Below are 26,126 nucleotides of genomic sequence, written 5' to 3'. Positions count from 1 at the left end.
CACATGTTGACATTTGTCCATTAGCTACATGTCGATATCAACACCCACATTAGCCACATTTTAATATCGATCATGCGATCTCACTAGAGACATTCATTTAGTTTACCCAGTTTCTTAGTGAGTCCCCTTGCACAATTTCAACTTGGCCTCAGTTGTTGTATCCTTATTGGTATGCAACCGTGCACATCATATTGCGTCCGTTGAGGGAATATTATTGGTGAATTGGCTTTCATGTTCTTGACGCTAATCCTTACATTTCCGACGCTTTGAACTCACGTTTACTGAGTATGAGTGCAGTTCTGGGCATTTTTCCTTACGTTTTTCCACACATGTGAATCACCCTGCTTCATCTGTTGTGCTCTATCGACACTCCAGATGTCTTTGTAGAGCATTTGAGTACAAATTCGCTACACTTAATACTCGGAACTTCACTGTTGGCCAGCATCCGTACCTGGCGATTATGCAACCACACACAACGGGCATGAAGGTGTCCGCCAGTTTGTATTTGTTCCAAATATTGACTTAATAGAAACGAATTATTGTTACCTGGTAGAAACCCTATCAATTCATATCCATTTAGACCAATTTTCATTTGGCATATTACCCGGGACTCCCTACGTTCCTTTGGGAAATCCCTTGCGCGTGCATTTTAGGAGTGTGAAACATGCAAATTTCAATACAGCAGGTATGACTTCTTCAGTGATATTTTTTACCCGCCTTCTTTACGTTGGATAGTTTCCGAACTATTGGCGTCCGAAAGTCATTTTCGCACGCTTTCGGCACCTTGTAGATCTGAAACTATGTCCGATAGCCGAAAGTTCAAGAGAACTTTTTTTCTTGTCTCAGCGGCAGGAATCACCTCGCAAGAGTTGTAACACTTATTTTGCAACACCCGATATATATATAAACATGAATCAACCTAAATATTAACAACTACAACGACGATTTAAAGAAGCATAATTAAAATGGAAAGATTAAATAGCAACATTTCTATCCAGCAATGATTCTATTATACCAATTGATGAATGTAAAGGTTATTCCATTGCTGTTTGATGATATTATATTAGAAAATTAGAAGTTACTTTACAAGAGGAAGATATAAACATTTAGATTATTTTATCTTGCACGAACATAACCAAAAGTACCAAAACAATTAGTAATTGATAACATTAGTTTCTTAGTATATTTCATCAAGATTATACTAATCTTGAACAAGCGTAAGTTCGTTAGGGGAGATATGTCTTACGATAAATTTAGAGATGTGCTCTACTTCCTGCATAGATTATTTTTAGCAGTTGATGTGACAAGAAAAATAAACAATAGAGGATATAAGAACAAGATAAAAAATTTTACCAACATTTAATATATGGTTTAAATTTTTATGGTATTTTCATAAAATTTTTCATCAACGTTCAAACGTCTAACATACAACGTCTAATGTTCAGACGTCAACGTCAACATCGAATGTCAACGTCTAATTTCCAATCCAACATCTAAGTGTCGTCAATATCCAAACGTCAACGTTCAATGTTCGACATACAACAACCAAATATTTAAGTTTTCGAAGATCTTCTATATGATGAATGAGAAAGAAAGTGAGAGGAATGTTAATTTGAAACAGTTTTTTATTAAAGGTTTTGAAAATTGGAAGATGAAACAAGGCATCTATGATAAACACAAAAAGCGAAAACAAACAGTATTTAATATTATGCACGTTTTGGGAAATGCGATTTAAGAAGGTAACAGAACAAAACAAAAATCTAGTAACAGAACTTGTTCTTGTTGTAAAACAAATATACTACTCTAGAAAACCATCAAAACATTTTAGCGAGAACTATTTAAAGATGAAAAACCTCGTCCCTATAAAAAAAAAAAAAAAAAAAAAAAAGAAAGAAAGAAAGAAAGAAAGAAAGTAGAAGATATCTTTAATCTTTCAAGAAATAGAAAATTTAAAATAATCATTCACAGGTTTTAAAATAACAGCCGAGTACTTACATCAATCAAAGCAAAAACATAGTCAAATTGTAGCACGGTATGCTAGAACAAGAAACAAAGAATCTGCATTTTTTCAGAAATTACTGCATAATGCCGACATCAATTAAATGAAAACAGGAAATAATACCTACAGAATCCATTAGTATCAAAACAGCTGTTTCTTCAATGATTTGATTTACTAGCACAAATTGGAAAACGCCATTCAGCAGAATGAGTCATTACTCAATTTCCTTTAAAAAAATTCAACTAGCTAATTTCTGTAGCAGATGATTTTACGGTTGCTATTATTAACTTTCTCCACTGAATCAATACTGGTACACGGAGTAGTTTCAGATAGGCCTATTGACACACATCTGCGTCATATTTTTAAACCTTCATAGCTCAGCTCCTGATTAAGGCACGAATATAATTTTGGTATCAATGTGTTCGTGAAGGATGAAGCTTTCCAATGACATTCATTTTATGTATGTAGAGAGTGCCATGGCAGAGGGGGGAAGGGTAAAATTCATGTTTTGTGTTTTCTTTTTATCAGTTTTTGGGGGCATTCTCTCTCTCCCCTTGGGGTAGTCATAAAAATTGGTATGCGAAACAATAAAGTAGGCCACTATACGCTAATACCCCGCAAAAGTACTTATTGGTTGTGTGTGTGGAATAGGGGAAGATCAAAGTTGACCAATTTTGGGTTGCCGGGGCCTCCCGAATTCTGTCACATTTTTTCGGATTTTTCTCTTTCTTCTTCTATGAATAAAGCAGGAATTGCACAAGTGTTACCTCGTTGGAATCTGTGATCCATAAGCTTTATAACGATGTATGGATCATGACTCAGTGATAATTAGGGGGGTCATCAGGGCTGACAACGTGAAGGTCTTCAACAACCCTTCGAAAATAATATACATTGCGTTTTTTGTTAGAAATTTGGTTCTGAATTTTTTTCTCGTTTTGTATCACAGCAATGGCTACCATGTTTTTATATTATTGTCACAAGTGTGTTGCCTACACATGAGTTTTATTTTGTCAGCGTAAGGTGATTGTAAGGGTGTCCAGGGTATCACAAATTCTACTTTTTAAATATTTTCCCCGATTTTTCTGTTTCTTCTTTTTGTTCTCGAATACAGCGGAAATTACACAAATGTTATCTCGTTGGAATCTGTGATCCATAAGCTTTCCAACGATGTATGAATCATACTCCGTGACAATTACTGAGGTCACTAGGGCCCCTAACGTGAGAGTCTACGATTTCGTTGAAATCCCTGGCCGGTGTTTAACGATTACAAATGTGGAAGAAATAATTTCTCGGAAACCACAGCCTCTAAGTAACCCCCAAATAAAAACATCTTGATTACATTTTTCCTTATTTTTGTGTGCACTATCACTTGATTTATTCCATATGCATTATTTTGTATCCACTGGTATGTTTCCAAAATTCAGGGAATTTTGTTTTAGTTTTAATTGCATCAACTTTCATCTATAATAGATTAATTTATCAACATAGATTCCGTTTAAATATATAGACTTCTCCCAGCATGAAACTAAAGTTTTTCACGTCATATTCAGAACACTTTTTTGGTCTGTCTTACCCACTAGTCGACAGTACGTTTTATGCCACTTTTCTGAATTGGTACATCACATAAAAATTTCTCCAGTTATGAGAGGCGATGATGATCTCTGAGAGCTAGATTGAGAGAATAAGATATATGTAGAATTCCCAACGTAAGTCTCTTAAATCTTTCTTTGTTCGGCAAGTAACATGTGTTCCTGTATTACCATGTTGCAGCAATAATTGATTATCGAGATTCTATCTCAGTCTTTGACAAGTGTTTTCGCAATGGGCTGAATAAAGTTGAATTAATTTTCTGCATTAATTGTGATTCGCCATTATTATTCCATGACAATCACAAATCATTACCTCATCAACCAACAAAGCAGCATATGCTTTTAAGGGAGATCCTTGTACTTGTTTCCGCCAATCCTTAAGTATAACTTACAGTTTCTGAAATAAAGTATAGGATATATATTCGTCAATTGTTTTAGCCATTGTCAGAATAAGTCATTATAACGAAGTAACGAGCCAAGTGCTAAAGCATTGCTGACTCAAATGATTATGCAGAATCTGTTACTTGCTGTGAACCAATGCCTATACTCAAACTAATGTTGCGAGTGTAATTACTCATCTGTCTTCCTACAAGAGTTTCTCCATAGTAGCAACATTAACGTCTCTTACAGCTATGTTGGGGAATCCAGTATGGGCGTCGTTCGATAGGGATGATCTACCATTTCCACATGATCAATCCAACAATAAATTACACTTCTGGACTTGCCAAACAACTCTTGTAACCGTCAAAATGAATTCTGATGTTTTAACACACAATTCTCATAGGTAAAGTGTATCTTAGAGAACTAAGTGCGTCTTCCATATACATATAACACTTAAAAACAAGTCAATATTTACAGAGATACTACTAAATATACTGACCGATGTTGATTAATATCGCTGGACAAACATGTCTCGATTTGTCTGTACATGAAAATTTCAGCTATTAGCTCTCTATTATCCAGTGATACAGCAATTCTGAAAATTTTAGAAACATTCTTCGTATTAAATTTAAAGGGATGTTGCCACGCTACAAGAATCTTGCAGCTGTCATTTAAAAAAAATCTTGAAACCCTACTATATTTCTCCATGTAAACATAGTCAAATATATAGTCCTTAGACTATATTCAACTTTTTTTTTTCATCTTGCAAGGAGTTGAACCATGTGCAACTTTCTGGGTCGTCTTGCTTGCTACCTGCTATCGTCCTCCCGCTGACATAAAGGAAAAAACAGTTTCGCCGCTTCCGAAACAATGGATTCTTTTGGACAGGGAGGTGAAGAACGCCAAGATACACGTTTTTAATGAGGAGGGTCACTATTTGTCCACTAAAGTGCAGTGCTGCAGGGTGGAGATACCTTTCTTGCTTTCAAGAAGTTGTAATATATAAACAGTAAATAGAAAGATTGGGTTGCAAGGTTTTTTTTTTTTTTGACAGCTACAAGATTCATGTAAAATGGAAACATGATCTTAGACTATATTCAACATGCAGCCTCTCACGGTGTAACTACGTTCAGAACTCTTATTCAACGCTATATCTTGAATTAATAATTTCAGATCCAATATGAAAATAAGAAAACAAATATGTATATAACAAAAAAGTTTTTAATAGCTTTTATTATAATAATATAATAAAAATTATTTAATAATATATATATGTACAAATAACACCAACAATTAAACACAGTATAGTCGCCAACATATTTCATACAAATGCAAAAGTAACTACCCTATGGCTAATTACACATATATATCTCATTTACTATGTGATGAACATAAGTTAAGTCCTCGCTCAAATAGCTTGGCGTTAATATTGTCATTTTCAACCAGAAACATACGCTTAAGAGTCACTTTAAGTAAAGTCTACACTATTTTATATTTTTCGAAATTACTGTAAAATAAATGGCAATACAGTAAAATATGGAGAACACAGCATCTTACAACATACGACGTATTAAGAAACATGTTGGCAGTAGTTTTGGATACATTAATTTCAGTTGGAAATAAGGTATGTTAATTATATAAGACCATAACCAGTGGTAAAACGTAGTATGAGATCCTACAGGCATAGCTATCTGTTCATTTTCATATGCATTAGATACTTAAATTTAACATTATATAATTATGCATTTAAAATTACTGATTTAAGACTGCTGACTTTACTGATGACAGAAACAATGCGAACCTCCACTGCTAATCATGTTTCTCGAAGCCTCCTTAGTTTGCTTCGAGCCGCTAGCAGGCTACATTGTTCACAAATCAAGGGTAAACTTGATGGAACATATAACAGTTACCTAGAGACCTGCACTTTTGCCTCAACGATAGTCTGCTTACAGTCTAGATTAGAACGTTTAATATCGAAAGTATTATGTAGAGGTTCTACAATTATGGTATATGGAGCTCCCTCGTGGCTATGTGGATAGTGTATGCGCTTTTGGAGTGGGAGACCCGGCTCTTGTGACTCAGATATCACGTTAAGCTGTAGGTTTTGGTCTCATACATCTTCATTGCTGAACGGGATGCTCAATTCCAATCCAATTCAAATTCAATTATTATATGCGATAGAAAATTCGGTGGAATAGATTTCAGTGCCAGAGTGTGTATTTCTCCATCTACCAAAATGATGCTGCCTCGATTCTTTTTCTAGGATTTTCAAATTACGAGTGATAATTGACATTTGTACTGAATAGTTTGTTGCGCAGTTAAGGTTCGAATCTTCGGACAAGTAATTACTAATACCATTTCTAATTAATATATAGTCTGAAGTAAAACGAAAAAAAAAAAAAAAAAATCCGCTGCACCACATATAATTTTATCTTTTTTGTGTCTTCTTTAAACACAGTTAAAATTCGGATTAATTCAATGAAAACTGAAGTCTTACCAATTACCTCCCTACTACGAAAAATACGGGTATACCTTGCATAATACTGTTCACTGGTTTCAATAAGCGATGGCGTTACACAAAACTGTATTATTTGAGGTCTATTTACAATGGGTTAAAACTGAATTTGTTCATCGCAAAAAATTATAAAAATATTAAAAATGAAAAAAGTATTTATTTTTATAAACTAAAAAATAAAAAAAATCCTGATTGAACTATCACTTTACACATTATTATCCCACCATTGCCATCGCTGATAGGTAATTTTCCGCAAGTTACGGACTTCCGTGCACAATGATTTTCCGCTAATCTCTTTTATTTTCCCGTAAGAATTTTCCTTTCTAATATCATCTAACAATTGTAGTTTTCTTTCTCCCTCTCTTACTTTTCGTCATCTAACAAAAAGTTCTTCTCAAATAATACCCTAACCATAATCATTTCCATATTTAATTAGCCAATGCTGCTCTTCTGTTCCCAGCTTTCGTTAACATTTTGGATTTTATATTGGATTTTCGTTCTACCCAAATAATTGCCTTTGTTCTTCTCCACACTTACATTTCGAACGCTTCCAATCGTTTTCCACAACACATTTCCGTACTGACCACGTTTGACCCTCAGCAAATACTCGAAATCCTTTTTTGTAACTGTTTATTTAACGACCCACGAAATATGTCTTTATTCTTTATAAAGGCTTATTTTGCCTACTTTTAATTTTTCTTTTACATTTACCTTTACCCCAACTAATAATGCTACTCAGATTAAAAAAAAAAATGTCCCTGTTCTTCCTTCCATTCTTCACATTTGAGACCTTTCAACATTTATTTTTACCAAATATTTTTCACAATTTTTACTCAAATTTTCTAACTTTCCGTTGATTTTCGTTTGAGATTCCGGTATAGCATTCATATTATCTTCACATATAATATATATTATATTATAGCATTCATATTAATTCTCTTATCACCAGCCGAAATACTATCTACTCTACCTAGACCCATTTTAAAGAAGTTTATCAGCTTTTGCTCGGGCCAATCCATATAAAACCGGACAATCTTGGTGACTCATATGTTTCCGATATTTTTTAAAACCATATACGAAATTATACTACTAAAATTACGCCCTGTGAAGTTTTGGCTCTGCCAACCCAGTGGTGACCGCGAAGTTGGACGAAGCGATTCAAAATGGCTAATCTGAATATTTTGGCTTATATTTAACATATAGCATCCGAACTACTAGTCGTACTGAAGTGTTCTAGATATCGTTGGATAGCAAATGAACAATAGATTTGATTTGGCTAAAATATATTAGAAACACAGTTGCAATCACACCGAAAAAATACTGAGCAACATGAAAAAAAGTACGAACTTCCAGGTTAGCAAAACTGTATCTTATCTTTGAAACTAGTACCAAGGATGAAATAAAATCCTAAAGTTACTTCAATGACTCCTTGATTTTGAGCAAAATGAATCATCTTGTATAAATAACGATCTTTAGTTATATGATAGTAGCTAGGGGCCAGACCAGTAGAATAAGGTAGATGTAGGAGTAGTACCCACCGCACGTTATTATTATTATTTTATTTGCTTCTTTCAGCGAGCAGGATATGTCTTGCAGTATCATGTTCGCTATCGGTCATAATACGAAAATAACCTGTTCAAAATTCTTTCCACTCTATATCACTTCAGTCTTCCTCGCTGGTCTAATAGTAACGCAAGACTCTTTGGTGAATGATCCCAAGATTCGACTTCCAGTAGGAGAAAACATCGAATGCACTATAGTAGTTCATATTCCACTTTAATTTGTAGGTTTCTTTCAGTATAGCCACGTTGCTGACAAAGGATGTAAAGTAGAAACCAATCAAACAAACCTACATTCTACCTGAACAGAGCTATGTTCTCCCAATTTTAGTATTGTCTTTTGTTTTACAGTTACTTTGAATAATAATAATAATAATAATAATAATAATAATAATAATAATAATAATAATAATAATAATAATAATAATAATAATAATAAAGTAAAATCACCACGAATTTCACTGTCAATAATTGAGTCCATCAAATGTACAATTCAACTTACCCAATAACTGATAACATTAGATATATAGGGAATTCAATAGGTCTTTCAGATCTATCTCTACAGACGATATTTGAGTTTAAGGCTTCTATAATCCTATTGACAAATACTTCGAAAAACAACTCTGAATCACAATATTCACTAAATACACTGTTGGCATTGGATTTTTTAAAAACCTTTCTATGAGGGCAAATTAAGCATTGCACTGGATGGACTCAACTTTTAAACTTGTTTGAAAGGCAGTGATCATTCAAATAGAAAGATGACAAAATATTTCGGACCAGCTACCGAAATAGTTTCTTCTTCTTCTTCTTTTCTCTCTTTTCATAGCCACAGTGAGAAAAATGGATTCTGCGTTTTTAATTTACATACTTTCTAGGCTTTCACTTAAATTGGTCGCATAGTACACATCACGGAATGTTGTTTTGCTTTTTTATAGAACAGGATGTTGAAGCCCAAAACTAATTTGTTCCGAATTCTCTTTTTTTTCTTATTCACTGACTACATTAACGTAAATGCAAACCCTCATGAAATAACTTTTTACTGTCAGTATCTCGTCACTTATTTACGAACGTTAATAAACAACATTCACACAGTCTACAAAGAAGTAATTTTTTCCTTGGTATAATATAATTTATCATAGCTGATCAGTTAGGGAAAAAATCGTTGTCTTGAAATACTTAAGTCGGTCCTCCTATTTTCCCGTTATTTACAACGAACTATTTTGGACGAGAATTCTCTGAAAAAAGGGGCAAATTATAAAGAGAATTTTATGGTGTATTTATCCGCTTGCTCTGAATGTATTATTTATAAACAACCAATAATATTAACTCAATATTGCGATTATGATGGATAACCTAATTGAACTTCGTTTAATTCGAGAACAACTAACGCCTGTCACTATCAGAAAAAATATGGTTAGGAGAAAAACAAAGCAGAGTTCGAGACCAAGCAGCTTTTGATGCATCAATAAAAATATGACTTCATTTTGTGATTTGTATTAACCTAATAACACTGGCTTTCGCAAGTAAAGATATCAAACGGGCTACAGGCTTTAAATCATTAATTTTCTAGGAATATGCATTTTTAAAGGAGAACCCGACAAAGGAAAGTATTTCTTCGACTGTAACACTTCGAATATCATTTATAACAGTCAGAGATCGTCTCTTTTCCTTTATGTCCGTTTTAACTGTAGTTTGCCTACAAATTCCATCAGCTGATTATTCCCTTCACTCAAGCTTTTTTTCTTTAAGTAATCCAAAGTTCGAGTCTGAAAAACATAAAAAAGGAAGTTTTAGAAAAGTTATACTGAATAATTTATAAAATTATTGTAACAATTGACTATATTATATGTCTTACCCTAACTCCCTCCCAAAGAAAATCAAGATTTTTTTCTGTTCAGTTATAACACGCAACCTTATGACACGCTAAGGCTTGTAACTATGATAATGATAACGTCACCAACGGTATACGTATGGCTTTATGCAGATACGGCTTTTTGTCTTGTGATGGCAGCAGAAAACATGTCTGGTACGATATGAGCCATGAGAAATGTACACCCAATTTCTGTCGAAGTAGTTAAAGAAATACAGTACGCCTTTAATTCAACGAACTAATTGGGGCGAAAGTGTCCGTAAAATCGGAAGTCCGCTTTGTTATGAACAATGCTTAAAATAGGATATTACTTAAATTTGCTCTATAATGTAAGTGGAACTATTTAGTGAACATGTACATATCATATTAGTAACACAGAAACTCCTTACAACCGCATATTAGAAGGGTGGAAAAAGCCCCAAGTTTCAATTGCTTTCTCGATGAATGTTGTTTGTTAATAATCAAATCTAAACTGCCTGAATTGTTTATAATAAACTCTGATAAAGAAAGTGAGGAGGATGACGAGAAATTTACTACGGTACTAGTTGAAAGAGTCAGTATTACGAGGGTCGTCCAGAAAATAAAGAACGTTTTGGCATGGTTAAATAAAAACAAAAGATATCAGCACAAAACTTTATATACAAAGCCAGAGGATCTTACTCTACTTTTCTACGTAATCGCTATAGTTGTCAAGATAATTGTTATAACGCGGGACCAGCTTTTCAATACTCATCTGCCGCTAAAGATTTGAACCAGGCTGTGACTGCTTGTTTACGTTCCCCATCGTTTGCGAACTGTTTTCCACCCAAAAATTCCTTAAGTTCGGGAAAAAGTGAAAATCACTTGGTGCCAAGTCAGAGTTGTTTTCCTGAACTTTTTCTTCGACATTTTCCTTCAGTTCTTCCGTAACAAGTGATGGCCTTCCACCCCGATCTTCATCATGCGCGCTGGTTCTTCCTTGATTAAACATAATGCATGATTTTCTCACTGATGACTCGTTCATTGCACTATCACCACAAACATCTTTTATTTACCCATAAATTTCAATAGGCTTAGCTTTTTTGCGCGTTCATAAAACGAAGGACACGCCGTACTTCACATTTGGCGGGACTTTCGTTTGGTACCGCCATTTTGAATCGCGGTAAAACCAAGTAGCGTGACCGCACAGCGTTGAGACTAGCCTCACACTGAGGTGAAGAAAGGAGCTAACTGCCGCACACGCGATCACAGTGGTGGAGGGTGGGTGTCGTGTGCAATCGTTCTTTACTTTCTGGACGGCCCTCATATATACCCTCTCATACTCCAAGTATGTGAGGTTTTAGCCCCACCAATATTTTTTAGGTTTAATCAAAAACTCGTAGAGAGCATATCTTTTGGCATTAGTTAAAATAACATCAATACTGTAGGCTTTATATACTCTATTCTATCTCAAGTATGTGAGGTTTTTACCCTTAACTAATATTTTTTTAAGGTTTAACAAAAAAATCTGTTAACCTACCTTTTAACCTCAAAAAATTCTAGCCTCAGCATGTTATTTCCATGTATGCAATTAGGGATATGAATAGCTACCGTTAAAGTCATCGTTACCCATGAAAACCTTAGTAACGAAATGACTCTATTAACAATTTCGGCCGAGAAAATCGCTCGAATTGAAAAAATCAGCAATTTAATTTAGTTCAAGAGCTATCGTCCGGAGTAACGGACGTAGTAACATAATATCTTAAAAGACGCACTAGCGTGATCTTAATATGCCAATACTTCCGGATCTGGACTACACTTGCCACGTTAGTCCAATTCTACCCATTATATATGAAGTCCGTTAACGGGAGTGTTCATCTAAAAGTGAACATTTCAGTCAGGATCACCAGTGTGAGAACAACTTGGTCCCGGCCTTTTGTCATAGATACTGAATTTATATACAGATTTGCGAACCACAATAAACTCTTGCTAGTAAACATTAAAAATAAGGCAAAATAATAAATAAGAATTGATTGAAACAAACAGTTTTGCTCAAGTCTTATACAGAGTGATTAAAAAGTCTCTGTACACGAAATGTAAACAGATGATGTTAATGTAATTTTGGCGCCTACTCAATAGGCGGCACGAAAAACGTTTGTTGTAATAAACGTTTCCAAGCTTTCCGAGTCTTTCTCTGTCCATTTTTTCTTTCAGATTTAACTGGTACATTGCAAAAATTATAAATATTATAGAATTCATCTTTGTTTAATGTGAATATTTTAATATAATTAGGTCACTTAATTAATTGAGAAGGTAAAGAGAGATATGAGGCGTTCCGGATAGTACGAACGAACTCAACATATTGAGTGCGTCCTTACTACACGGAAGGTCTCATGTACTACAACTTGATGTCCAGTGGAGAGACATACATCAGAACGGCTGGCGTTCAATATGACAAGAATGTCAGAAAGGTAAATCTGACTTGTATAACGGATTATAATAATAGCAGATCATATTAATTATTTTAAGTACTCAAAGGCTATACGTCAAACTACAGCGAATTTTTAATTCCCTTATTATCCAAGTATCTATAATGTCCAAATGTCGTGGAGATATGGATTAAACTCACTAAATACCGGTACTGACTAAGAAGAGAACATAACTCACCGCCAACTTCGTATCCAAATGGCCATACTTCTGGGAAAGATTCCATAAATTAACGGCAAGACTTGCTAATCCTGGGTTTTTTATATCACCCCAAATCGCTATCCGTGTAAAGAAGTCAAAGGCTAGTGACGACTGAAAGAAATATTAATTATCACTTTTATTCTTGAAAAAACAGATTAAGGACGTAGGAAAATATGTACCTATATGTTACATGTACAAATTTCATGTGTGTGCTATAGGTATTTATACAGTATTTCTCCTTTATAAGATTAGCCTAATTTTCAAAGCCTAACGACATAGAAATATGTCTACATATAATAAAGATACATATGAGTAGGCAGCAAATCATACTATAACCTATGAATGATTACCAGCTTGTAGATATTCGATGTGTGATTTGGTAATAGTTTCAGAAGCTAATATACATAAATAAAAATAGATGAATGTAAACATAATAAACAAATACTTCTTACAACAGTGTTATATATTACAAAAAAATTGCACAAATCAATAATAATTTCTTCTTATTCTGATCAGTTTAGGCACAGACAACATTTAAAAAGCACATTCGTTGCTCAAATCTTCGTCAGGGCTAATGGTTTCAACCTTTTAGAAGTTCAAATAACTATAGACTAATTGTCTTGGTTTAAATCCAATATTTTTTTTATATTTCTCACTTACTAAAAACTACATTTCTCTGACTGTTTTTAATGAACTTCAGTTGAAAGAAACATACTGGTCTCCACATGGGGAGTAAGGGTGATGATATCTCCCTTTATTGAAAGAAAACAAAAAGCAGTTCCAATGAGAGTTTTCCTATTTTGTTCTTAATCTGTCCTACTTGAGAGATTCGTTAACTTATACAAAATTAATATTGCACTTGTATATATTACTCCTACGCTTAGTAATAAATAGATAAATAAATAAAATAAAATAAAGAAAATTTTAGTTTGACGTGTCACATTTTTGCCCTTTAGGTTCAAGGAGACGGATGATTAATGAAATGGATGATCGTGAAATTAAATTTTTACAGTATGCTCTCGAAACCACTATGGTCTCGAAAACTTAAGTGTTCACAAGTTCAGTATTAATCTTTTACTGAACTGTAAGTTAACAATTAACTTCTTAATGAATCCGTAACAGGATACAGATCACAGTAAGTACCTTCAGTGTTTATATCAACTTAGCTTCTTTTAAGCCTACACATCCAAACTTTTATACACAGAGTACGGATATAGTGGTTTTATTTGATTTTCATTAAAAAAAATAATAATGTTCAACTTTTTTAAAAACCACTTTACTTGAAGTTCACAGTTATAGAATAATTTAAAAGAAAACCTGCTTCCTTCTAACCTGCTTTTGATACTGCTCACTACTTGCAAGGAACTTCAAATGTGACAGAATTTCTTCGACTAGAATGGTACACATTTTGTTTACTTCTGTGATGAATTTGGGATCAGATCCATACAGTGTATCATTAGAATCCACTGAAAAAGAAAGAATATCTATATTATTATACATTTTTTTTTTTTCAAAATAACTTAATCTATAGATCTTCTTCCGAATTTCTCTTTTTAAGAGAGAGGAATTCTTCATATTTTAAAAATGTCTCTCAAACATATAATTTATTTGCGTATCGTCAGCCTGTAACTCGAACATTCTAATAAACCGAGTTATTCGTATGTACATGAGATATATTTAAAAGTCACAACAAGTAAACAATGCAACGAATCATGATAATTCTTAGATAGAGAGAGAGAAACTTTCCAAGCTTTTTTCAATGAGAAGCTCGAGCACATAGTTCTTGTGGTTTGCCGTTAGGTGACAGTAGTAGCAAATATGGTGTTTACTAAGAGCAAGTCATCAATTTATGTTTTGGAACAAGCAAGAACCTCGTCCGTTGTGTTGAAAATGACGATTTCGAATAGAATTCCAGGAAACACCACCTGTTTGGAACAGTATCAAGAATGGGAAATTCTGGAATAAAAGCTCTCGATTCACTGTTCCTCGGCCGAAATGAGCAGGACAAATGAAGGAACTGTCAATCATGTTGGAGAATATAACCAGCGCAGGCCTCGCACTGTAGTCGATTCTGCGCAAGGGATTAAATTATAAACCCGTAAGAAATTAAAGTGATGCACAGTCACACTGGACAATGTTCCCGCATATACCAAAACACAAAATGACTACTCACATTTAGTGAACTCTACATTCGCTACGACATGGTGATTCTTACAGAACATCCCAATGAATCTGCTAATAACTCCACAGTCAATTCATATAATCAATCAAAATTTTTACATATTAATCCATGGACTTTACGGAATCGAATGATGTATCGATTATCCAACAAGTGACAGTAATTATACCAATATGTAACAGAATATTTCACGGACATGAAATGGCGGCACGTCTGACTGCGAACGTATTGTCAGTTACGCGGTAACAGCGTGCCTTGATGAAAATGACGCACACTTTCAGACTTTCTCTGACTTCAGTAAATGTAACACAATCTAAAGAAAATCTTGTGCAAATTACATTACTATCTATACGGTATTACAGGTCATTTTATCGAGCTAGTTCTATAAGAATAACCCTGTACTATTTCATAACGACAAACCACGACAACCATGTGGGCGAGCTGAAATTCTCTATATAGACGTAAAAATTATCATGATCTGTTCCGTGGTTCATTTGTTGTGATATTTTAATGTTTCATGGATTTTGAATAATTCGATGTAATAAGAAACAATGAAACACCCACACAGGCAATAAGAAATTTGAACTATACCATAAAAAGATTTTAACTATCGATATTTACTCTTTCTTAACGTTAACCTACGATCTGCGAGTAAAAATACTGGAAGTATGCAAGTAAATATTACAGAGGACAAGCTAAGATTTAAACAAAAATAGTGAGCTTTAAGATGAACATAATGAATTAGATACTACTTGCCTTTTTCAATATGATATGGATAAGACTCCTGGACAGCAGCAGATAACATCTGTAGCACATGGAGATACACTGTAGCTCTTGCACTACTATTTGAATCCCACGTGTAATGTTGAAGAACATTTAATAGACCTCGAGTTAAATACAAAACACCTTGATCCGGAGAATCCTGTTAAAAATAAATAAATAAACCACTGGAAAACTTCCTGTAAGTTCGACACTGGTAATCATGCAGACAATTTAATTTATTGTTAATTATTAATATAAGCCGTCTGAAGAACTGTATTATGAACACACAAATACCAACAACACCGTTATTTTGTCTTGTGTACTACGATGGCTGACTGAATAAAAATATCCTATTTTGAATAATGCTGCTGTCACCATTAGGAGGACCAACGAGTAACAATAAAATGAAACCTGCCATTTTGTACTTCTGTTGCACACAAGGCTCCATACACCAAACTTTATACTTGTACTTCAGAAGTTCGAAAGAAATACATAATAATAGCATTTTCCTTTCCTTTGCTTTTCATTTTGAAATCTTCCAATTAAATGACACATTAACCTCTTCTGACAAATTTTGTGCTTTTGTGCCCAATTATTTAAAAGAAATATGGATTGTTACCGAAACCTTTCTTCTTTTCTTGTGAAATAATTTCCAAAAAGTGAAATTCGTGTAAATGAATGAGATATCCCTATTCTTTGAAGAAAGTCCACACTAAATACATTACAATAGTAAATTTTTTTTCTCCTACTTCTCACCCCTTGAAATGGTCTTTAAAAAACTGAAGTCGTGGACATGCCCCACATGAGGACCTGCCACAGTACCAAAAATTATTGCAATCTAGGAAACGGTTATTCTGTGATGACACAGCACGATAATAAATTTCTATGTAATACGACTTTTCACCCTTTCTCTTTTCTAGGAGTTGAATTGGCAAATGTGCAATGTAATGAAAAAATCACAAAGAAATTTTCTCACTAATAAAAAATATATCAATGAGTTGAAAACAGTCTCCCCCCTCCCCTGCACCCGGCGCATTGAGTTTACACAACTGAATACGACATTCGTAGTATCAAAAACACCAAATTTCGTGTTCGTGATTACCTATGAGCAAATAACATGTGGTAATTGAAGTGCTATTACATCAAGTCAATTAAACATTTTTTTTCATATAATTAACGCTAATACACATAGGAGAAAACTCTAAGCTGATATGTATATTGTGATATGATATGTACAACGAATTATGATAACAATTTTCTGATTTCAGTAACTACAGTGCTCTTGGAACTATCATTACATTATTTTTGCTTGTCTATCTTGTTACTACAAGCTCGCTAAATTTCTCTACGTAAAATAAGCACTTTTCAATGAAAAAACATTCTAAAAACATGAAAAGATTACGTGCATTACCAATGTAATTTATTGTAATTTTGTGTTGCACTTCGATATCTATCTACTGGACTCTACGTGTGTGTCTTTAATGAGGTCTTACAACCACGTAGGTTATATTATGCATTTTTGCCATGTGTTTAAAATTCAAACATCAGTTAAAAGAATTAGTTCTATTTACGTTTCAAATACTTGGTTACCTCAATATATATTTTAAGACTTTCCATTATGATTCATGTACTTTAAAATCGTTCTGTAAAGAGCAGATAAGGGAATACAGTGGTTCAGTTGTAGAGTTGATACCTCTAGCGTAAAGGATCCTTGGTTCGGTTCCAGGTCCTGTGAACTTGTGGTGAAAATAGTAAATCTATAGGTTTTCTGAGAGCTTCCACCATTCCCTCCTACCTTCTAGTCCCACCAATTTCTTCATCATTCTCTTGCAACTATTATCCATCTTCTCCAGCGAAAGAGACATGCGAAGTAAGTTAAAATAAAGATTTAATATCACTTTCATTTTCAAAAGCCGATTCAGTTAAGGTATATTCCGGCTACCAAGCAGAAAGAAAGAGTGTATTTTCAACTGCCTTCCTGATTGTTAATACGAATCGAAGAGAGTATATTTATTTATTTTACTTACAGGAACTACAAGAAGCGTGGATAGGAAATGGCACAAATAGGAAACCAAATAAGGTTCTGAACTTCGATGTTTTCCATCTACTTCAATTGTTTTCGGTAATTCTGGAATAAGACTTAATGCTGCCTTGAAACAAGCATCGGCTGAAAAGAAAATGTGCACAATGTTTAATGAAATGATAAATAACAATATGCCACGAATAAGATCAGAAACATATGAAGTCATGTATTGATACTTCCATATTTTACTTCAGTTACCTTTATATATATATATATATATATATATATAAGTTTCTCAGTAGTATCAGGTTGTTTAAAATGTATTGATCTCTCAAGGTATATAAGTTGCAGCGGGACGGATCTACCGTTATTTGACAGATGACAGTTGAAATTGATACATGAGAATGTCCGTTTCAATGTCCAAGACGCTCCTCGCAGTGGGCGGCCAAGCACTAGTAGATAGTATTCTAGCGAAAGACAAGCAAGACCGGCATAAAACTAGTCATAATATTGCCAATGATTTAAACTTGGAGAAAGTTGACTATAAAAAGGAGATCGATGTTTTGGTGCCACATTATGTGACTCAAAAACACTTACTCAATCGAAATTCCATCTGCAAATCTCTGCCGAAACGCAAGGAACTCAGGAGCCATTTATGAGGCGATTGATCACGAGTGATGAAAGTGGATAACCTACAACAATGTGTGAAAGAAAAGATCAAGACCGAAGCAATTATAAGGGCAACAGTTTATATCAAAGCCCACATTGCCGCCCAGAAAGGTTATGCTGTGCATTTGGTGGGATCTGAAAGCCATCATGCATAACGAGCTGCTGCCGCCGGACAGAACGATAAACTCGGACCTGTATTGTCAATTACTAGCGCGAGTGTACCTTGCAAGTCAAAAGAAATTCTCAATAGAAAGAGTGTCAATATATTACACTGACAACACAAGATCGCATACATATTTAACGACCCGTCAAAAATTGAGAGAACTTGCCTGGAAGGTTTTAAAGCAGCCACCGTATAGCCTGGAACTGGCACCGTCATATTATCATTTGTTTCAGTCTATGCAGAGGTTAGTTTCAAAAGAGGCCTGCGAAAACCACCTGTCATAATTTCTTGACTAGAAACCACAGAGTTTCTATAACGACGAGATTGTGGTGTTGCCGGAAAAATGGCGGAAGTTTATCGAACAACAATGGTGTGTATTTGTTTCATAATGTTATCTTGAAATAACAATAAATGTATTCTCAATTTTGACCTTCAAATGCTCAATACTTTTTAAGCAACCTGATACTTTTCAGATCAGAATGAAAGGATGGAAGTATCTTATTAGTTATATCGGAATCAGTATCCTTGAATTATGGGGAAAAAAAATACAAAAAGCTTTGCGTAAACAATTTTATCGACCACGTAAGTCATGCTTCTGTCAGATTTCTTTTCTTCTTAAAATTTACACTACTACCCCAATAAACACGTGAATTTACATATCAGATTAGCTTTTTTTTTTTAAAAAAAAAAAATTCCAAATCAGTAAGAATTTTATACATACGACACTGAATTTTTGTTCAATTGCAAAGTTAAGTAATTATATCTGACTTTTCAGCAATTTGAAACTTGCTGTTCTACGTCCAGAATAAGTTTTAAGCGTAATCCGTTGTTGCAAAAATTGGCTGAAACTAGAAATATACTAGATCAGGACTTAAATTGCTGGTAATTGAGAACAGCGATCTAAAACAATCAAACATCAAGTAGTCTGAATTGCAGTAAGCCTTTTGCGCACAAAATGGCGTTAATGTCCCAAGTTTCTGTATATATGAGTCGTAGCTACAGTCTAATGTCATTTGACAACTGACAGTTGGAACTAGTGGATGTGCAAAAAAGTGTTGGATTCCTATAATCAGGTGTAAGATATTGCACCGTGAAGATGAGTGAACTTTGAGCAAAACAGCTCAATATTTTCAATTTTATTTCGATAAAGGCGTAAATGCTGCGCAGACCCGTGAAGAAATTTGTGCTCTTGATAGGCAAGATATATATATATTACCAAAACCAAAAGCCAAAAGATGATTCCGTCGCTATTGCTCTCGAAATTTCGATGTCCAAGATGCTCCATGCAGTAGATGACCATTTACAGCAAAAGTTGATGATATTCTACCAAAAGCTGAGCAAGATCGGCGTGTCAGCGATCAAGTTTCATCAATGACCTAAACATCCATCATTAAATAGGGTCGAACTATTTGGAGATAGCTGGCTACAAAAAGAAGCTAGACATTTGGGTGCCACATGATTTGACTCAAAAACATTTACCCGATCGAATTTCTTCCTGCAAATCTCTATTGAAACGTGCCGAACTCCAGCCATTTCTGAAGAGACTGATCACGAGTGATAAAAAGTGGATAACCTACAACAATAATATGCGAGAAAGACCGTGGTCAAAGCGAGGAGAAGCTGCATAATGTATGGTAAAGTCCACACTAATGTCCAGGAAGGTTGTGCTGTGCGTTTAGTGAAATCTGAAGGTCATCAACTATCACCAGCTGCTGCTCTTGGTCAGAATGAGATAGAGATGCAAAAAAGCCGGCTTTTTTGAATCGATGGTTTTTCTCACATAAAAAGCCGGCTTTTTTGGGAAAAAAACGAGAATTTTGGAAATTTTGGCTTTTTTCAACTTCATGATTTTTCTATCTAAATAGCTTTCTTATAGTATATTCTATAGTTAGATAAGAATTCCATGACCTGAATGTGATATTTCGCTCTGAAATTCACCATCAAGATGGATGGAGCACATGTTTTACGAATTAAAGCTAACATGAAGAATGTAGTATTTGAGGGTAATTTTAGAGGCTATTTAACTTTATTTTAACTTTTGAGTTATCGACATCTTTTTTCTTCTCTAGTTTGTCATCCGTGTTTCATTTCTAAGAGCTTTTAGTACTCTAGCTTCTAGCGCAAAAGTTAAACTTGCCCGTTTTTCTATTTATCCGTCAAAGCGTACGTTTTTCAATATATCCGTCAAACCGTACTTCCACATTTCTGTTATACTGTAGCTGTGAAGTGATTTAGCAATAATTTTCCGGACACAACCTTGAATACCAATTTATACAAATAATCAGTAGCGGATTTTGAAAAGTACTTTAGGAAGGTTTTTTCTGATTGTTTCGTTTCCTAAAAAGTCCTAATTTTATTTGGGAAGTACTTGAAGTTTATGAGTACAGGCATAACTAATATTTCGTTTCGTTTGTATGTTTAGCAATAATCTTCCGGATACAACTTTAAAAATCATTTTATACTGAGAATCAGTGGCGGACTTAGAAAAGTATTTTGGGAAGGGTTTCTTACTAATGTTTAGTTTTTTTAAACATTCGTAATTTTTATTTGACGGGAGCTTAAAGTTTATGATTAAAGGCATAAATAATAGATATTTCGTTTGTTGCAGACATTCCGTAACTTTGGGGAACGGGCTTCAGTCCGAAAGACCGCCCCCCTAACCTTCGCAAAACCGTCACTGCTGGTAATTAGTAATAATAACGATTTAAAAACAATAAAAAAGGAAGTCGCCCAACTCACAGTACACGCACTATTTCTACATTCACAGATGAAATGAAGAAAAGCTTTGTCAGAATGGTCGAATGCTGGTTGAATCCCGGACTTCCCGATAGAAGCGCAAAAGCTAATCACTCAGTCATGTTTGTTGTGCAGTTGTATTTAGCTTAACTTAAATATATTCCGTAGTCTTTTTTTTTTTTTTTTGGGGGGGGGGGAGTTCCGTAATGATATGTTGAATCCCTCTTGTTAAAAATTCAGAAAGCTTGAGGATTGGGTAAACTGTGATGGTGGTTCTATAAAACAACTGTAGAATTTCAAGAATATACAGAACCAAAAGCTCTAGATGTGCAGCTTTTAAGTGTATCATATAAATCTAAGTATTTCTCTTATGTTTTATTTTAATTTTATTTTGTTTCAAAAAGAGGGTATGGAATATTTTGAAGTAAAAATACTACAAACTATTTTGCTAGTTATTTGTGTATTCTTTAAAAAGAAGTGTTTACTTTTAGGGTTGGCTGATTTACACCAACTTTTTTTTTTAATAACTGGTTTAAACCACAAAAATAAAAAGAATGAAAAATGCGAATCGTGTGAACTTCATGGTAACGTTTCCAGATATCAAACCACCTGCAATAGTTTTATTTCCCTTTCACCTTTTAATCAAGGTGTCCCATGTTCAATTCTCGGTCGAACCACAATCCTTCTTTCGTGCGTAACCCAAGTAGCGGTTCGGATGTCAGTTTAAGCGAAAGTCTTCTCCTTGATAACCTCGGTATTTCGTAAGGATGTTAAGCCTAAATATACGAAACAAACCAAATTGTATTATTCTACATGCCTAAATGCGTGTTGTTTTATAAAGAAGCCAATATTGCTTAAATATATTGATAGAAATTGGCAAAATTTATCGATTGCCTACGTAGCTTGCAACATTAGCTTGGATTGGACTTTCAATGATATCTACGTACCGGTACTAAATTTGTAATTTAATACCTCAGTTTTAGCGTACTGATTATGGTACGTAGACCTTTAAATTTTACATGCAAAGCAATAACAGGATTTTCCCGTTATTGTCTTACATTTCAAGTAATGACGGGATTTTCCCAATGGCTAGGGCGGGAGATTCTCAACTTAAGAAATTTACTGACCGCACTTCTTTAAGTTTATGGGAGTTCTTCCGGCATAACCCCGCTGTTGCATAATAACATCAAGGCGAAACAAACTTAGGCTGTTTCTGTGAATATGTAATATAAATACATAAAGCAAAAAATCTAAGTCAAAAAAGCCTGGTTTAAACCAAAAAAAGCCTGGTTTAAACATCCCCCAAAAAACGGGTTTTTGGCATTTTCAAAAACAACCACGGTTCTTGCCAATTCTGCTTACTTTTGTATATAGGAGGTTAAAAAATTCTTATTATATACATTGGTTAATCCTGTGGAATTCATAATGTAAATATGTTGAAGAAAAATTGTTTGAAATATTTTTTCGAAATTCATAGTTTATTTTCGATGTTTTATATTATTATCAGCATCAACCACTAATTAAATGATTTTTTGTGTTATAGAGAAGCGATACAAAGTCTGTTTTATCAATTTAAAGCAGTATTTTGAAAAAAGCCCAAAATTTCCGAAGCAAAAAAGCAAAGCAGAAAAAACCGAGTTTTTTTCCAAAAAAGCCGGTTTTTTTCCGAGCCCTTGCATCTCTAGAATGAGAGACTCGGATTTGCACTGTAGACAATTAGCGCAAGCATCCTCGCAATTAAAAAGAAAGAAAGAAAAAAAAAAGTAAACCTATAAATTCATGCTGAACGAAAATCATGCTCCCTCTTAAAGTGACATTGATACTGAAATACACACTCGTGAAGCTCTTAATTATAATCTTAACAAAACAGTATCTAGTATGGTTAATGAGATATAGCCCAAAATTATGATTAACTCTTAAACTTTAAGCCCAAAATTATGATTAACTTTTAAATTTTAAGCCCAAAATTATGGTTAACTTTTAAACTTCAAGCCAAAAATTATGATTAACCCTTAAACTTCAAGCTCAAAATCATGAATAACCCTTAAACTTTACGCCAAAAATTATGATTAACTCTTAAACTTTAATTTCTATATATTAACTAAAATATTCCTAACAGAAAGATAAGACACATATCAATCAATAGATCACATCGAGCGTAACAAAAAGACATGCTTAAGGGTAATATTCTGATGGGTAATATCCGAGACATTTTGATGGGTAATATCCGAGAACATCAACAAAGAAAGAAATTTTGTCGTGCTAGAAAGGATGTTAATTACCAATAATAACTGATAATTCTGCTGGAACAGACTGTTTATAACTATATTTCTTTACTGAATATATATAAATTGATTTATACCTTGTTAAATATCAGATTGCGTCTTCTAATAATGACACAGATACAGATATTGTTTCATTAAATATTTAGCAGTGACACACATACTCCTAACAGTTACGAACATACTACTTTAATGTCTTGCAATATTTGGTTATATTAATTCGATTTTCACCATTGTCCGCAAATCTTTTCCAAAACTAGAAACCTTGAATAAAACTTATATTATTATTACATAATAATAATAATAATAATAATAATAATAATAATAATAATAATAATGATGATGATGATGATGATGATGATGATAATAATAATAATAATAATAATAATAATAATAATAATAATAATAATAATAATGATGATGATGATGATGATGATGATGATGATGATGATGATGATGATGATGATGATGATGATGATGATGATGATGATGATGATGATGATGATGATGATGATGATGATGATGATGATGATGATGATGATGATGATGATGATGATGATGATGATGATGATGATGATGATGATGATGATGATGATGATGATGATGATGATGATGATGATGATGATGATGATGATGATGATGATGATGATGATGATGATGATGATGATGATGATGATGATGATGATGATGATGATGATGATGATGATGATGATGATGATGATGATGATGATGATGATGATGATGATGATGTTGTTGTTGTTGTTGTTGTTGTTGTTGTTGTTGTTGTTGTTGTTGTTGTTGTTGTTGTTGTTGTTGTTGTTGTTGTTGTTGTTGTTGTTGTTGTTGTTGTTGTTGAAGAAGAAGAAGAAGAAGAAGAAGGCAAACAAACAAACCAACCAGGAAGCCAACGAGTTTCCCTCAAAGTTTATTGGTGATTCCGAAACTTTTTAAAAAAAAAATTACTTTTAAACATTAACTTATATGACTCATTAGTGGTTAGCATATGCCTTCTCGGACGTGATACCTGATGATATGCAGCTGGAGCACTAAGACTGAGATAAAAACCAGAGGCCATTCAGACCTTTCTTTTTCTCCCGGAGGGTGCTACAAGCGGACGCTACAATTTAAACCAATAATTAATAATAATAATAATAAACTGTAGTCTGTATTATGCTCATTAAAAAAAATACCTAAAGAACTCTTATACCGTAAACCGCTTGAAGAGCAATCTTATCAAGCAACTCAGAAGGACAATAACTCACCTTGTCCTAGACACTGATTGAGTAAAGCTACTTGACCCGACAGAAGATATAGCTGCAAACGCATAAACACAGCACCTATCGATGGAATTGTGATAAAGCAGTATGCAGCACACGCACGGACAAACGACGCCGTCTTCCTCGTATGATGACCTTTTACTATGCGTCGCGTCTCTACAGACAAACGATTTACACTCTGAAAAATAAAATGGTACAATTGTATTCTGTGGAGAACTACACATTTACAACACATCCTATCAATGTAAAACAATTATTTGGTAATTAATAATAATATTCAAGAATTCAACGTTCGAATACGAAGGGCGAAAAAGTTAAGGTAGATTGAATTCAATGGAACTATGGATATTTACTAGAACTGACGTATGATTTTGTTCTCTTCTGATATTTAACGAGGAAAAGGAAAGTAAACTTCCATCAAGTAAAAATCATTATCTCAGAATGTCAATACTTGTCGATAGAATAAAGATATTGTTTCATTAAATACTATTTATTTTTCAACATAAATTCTTAATGAAAGTGCGTTACAAATGCTTCTTTCGACACATTTTTGTTATTATTTAGAAATTATTTATAATAAAGATATACGATACTGACACTTTCGTTCTAGTATTACTACGTATGCAAATTTCAAGATGAAGAACAGCTTGAGCTTTTCCATACACTTGGTTTCTTTTAAGATGGTTTCTTGGTTATTTTAAGATTTCTAACAACACAAATTAAATGCTCTTAATTTTATATTTCCAATAGCAAGTATATTTCCTTCCTGTGAAGTTTGGAATTTATAATATACGTCCTATTACAATGAAGGTATTGAAATATTTAAATTGATACAAATCAAAACGGTAGAATTTATTTATCTATTTTATTTATTTATTTATTTATTTTTTGGTGGACAAAATCGTGGATATTTCATTTCGTCACTATTGTAATACGTTAAAATATTATTAATTCATAGGGATACGTTACTAATATATATAGTCACTTTTAAAAAATAATGGAATACTTACATAATTCTATAAACACTTAAAACTAGGTTGGTATCTCCCAAACAGCGTTATATTTGCAATCACCATATCAAGATAAATGAACTAAAGAAGCTACGGTCGTTCCGACTATATTGGCATTCTGGGCAAAATTGTTTCATTACTACCTAGCTGCTTTATTTAAATTACTATATGTTCTTATTTTTGAAATACGAATTTACTGTCCTTTAGGCTTTGAAACTTCATTGAAACTCTATAAAATGTATTTTATTAATAGATACAGTTTCGGAATAATAATAATAATAATAATAATAATAATAATAATAATAATAATAATAATAATAATAATAATAAACAATCATTATCATCATCATTCTTAGAGTATCTAATTCTGAAATCTATGTATATATGTTTATTGACTTACAAATACTAAAATATAAACCGTAATGTTACTGCGATGTTAACGCTAATTATCTTAGCTCCAAAC

At 33.6% G+C, this 26,126-nt stretch overlaps 1 protein-coding gene across 1 annotated transcript in view; it reads right to left on the bottom strand.

The window, feature by feature from the left end:
* Positions 1–5,170: 5,170 nt before the first annotated feature.
* The window catches only part of LOC145680588 (VPS35 endosomal protein-sorting factor-like), a 65,692-nt gene continuing 44,736 nt past the window's right edge, over positions 5,171–26,126 (bottom strand). Inside the window, exons 15-20 of the mRNA XM_081751259.1 lie at positions 24,639–24,831; positions 17,531–17,670; positions 15,498–15,663; positions 13,895–14,028; positions 12,542–12,673; positions 5,171–9,812 (exon numbers count right to left, since the gene is read on the bottom strand). Of these exons, the coding sequence (XP_081607385.1) occupies positions 9,717–9,812; positions 12,542–12,673; positions 13,895–14,028; positions 15,498–15,663; positions 17,531–17,670; positions 24,639–24,831 (861 nt within the window). The 3' untranslated portion in view covers positions 5,171–9,716. The remainder of the gene's footprint in view (positions 9,813–12,541; positions 12,674–13,894; positions 14,029–15,497; positions 15,664–17,530; positions 17,671–24,638; positions 24,832–26,126) is intronic.

The sequence above is a fragment of the Thermobia domestica genome, chromosome 3 (assembly GCF_964235325.1).
Source record: "Thermobia domestica chromosome 3, izTheDome1.hap1.1, whole genome shotgun sequence".
Classification (NCBI taxonomy): Eukaryota; Metazoa; Arthropoda; class Insecta; order Zygentoma; family Lepismatidae; genus Thermobia; species Thermobia domestica.
Note: the sequence above shows the minus strand (reverse complement) of the source record. Positions and strands in the feature narration are given on the sequence as shown.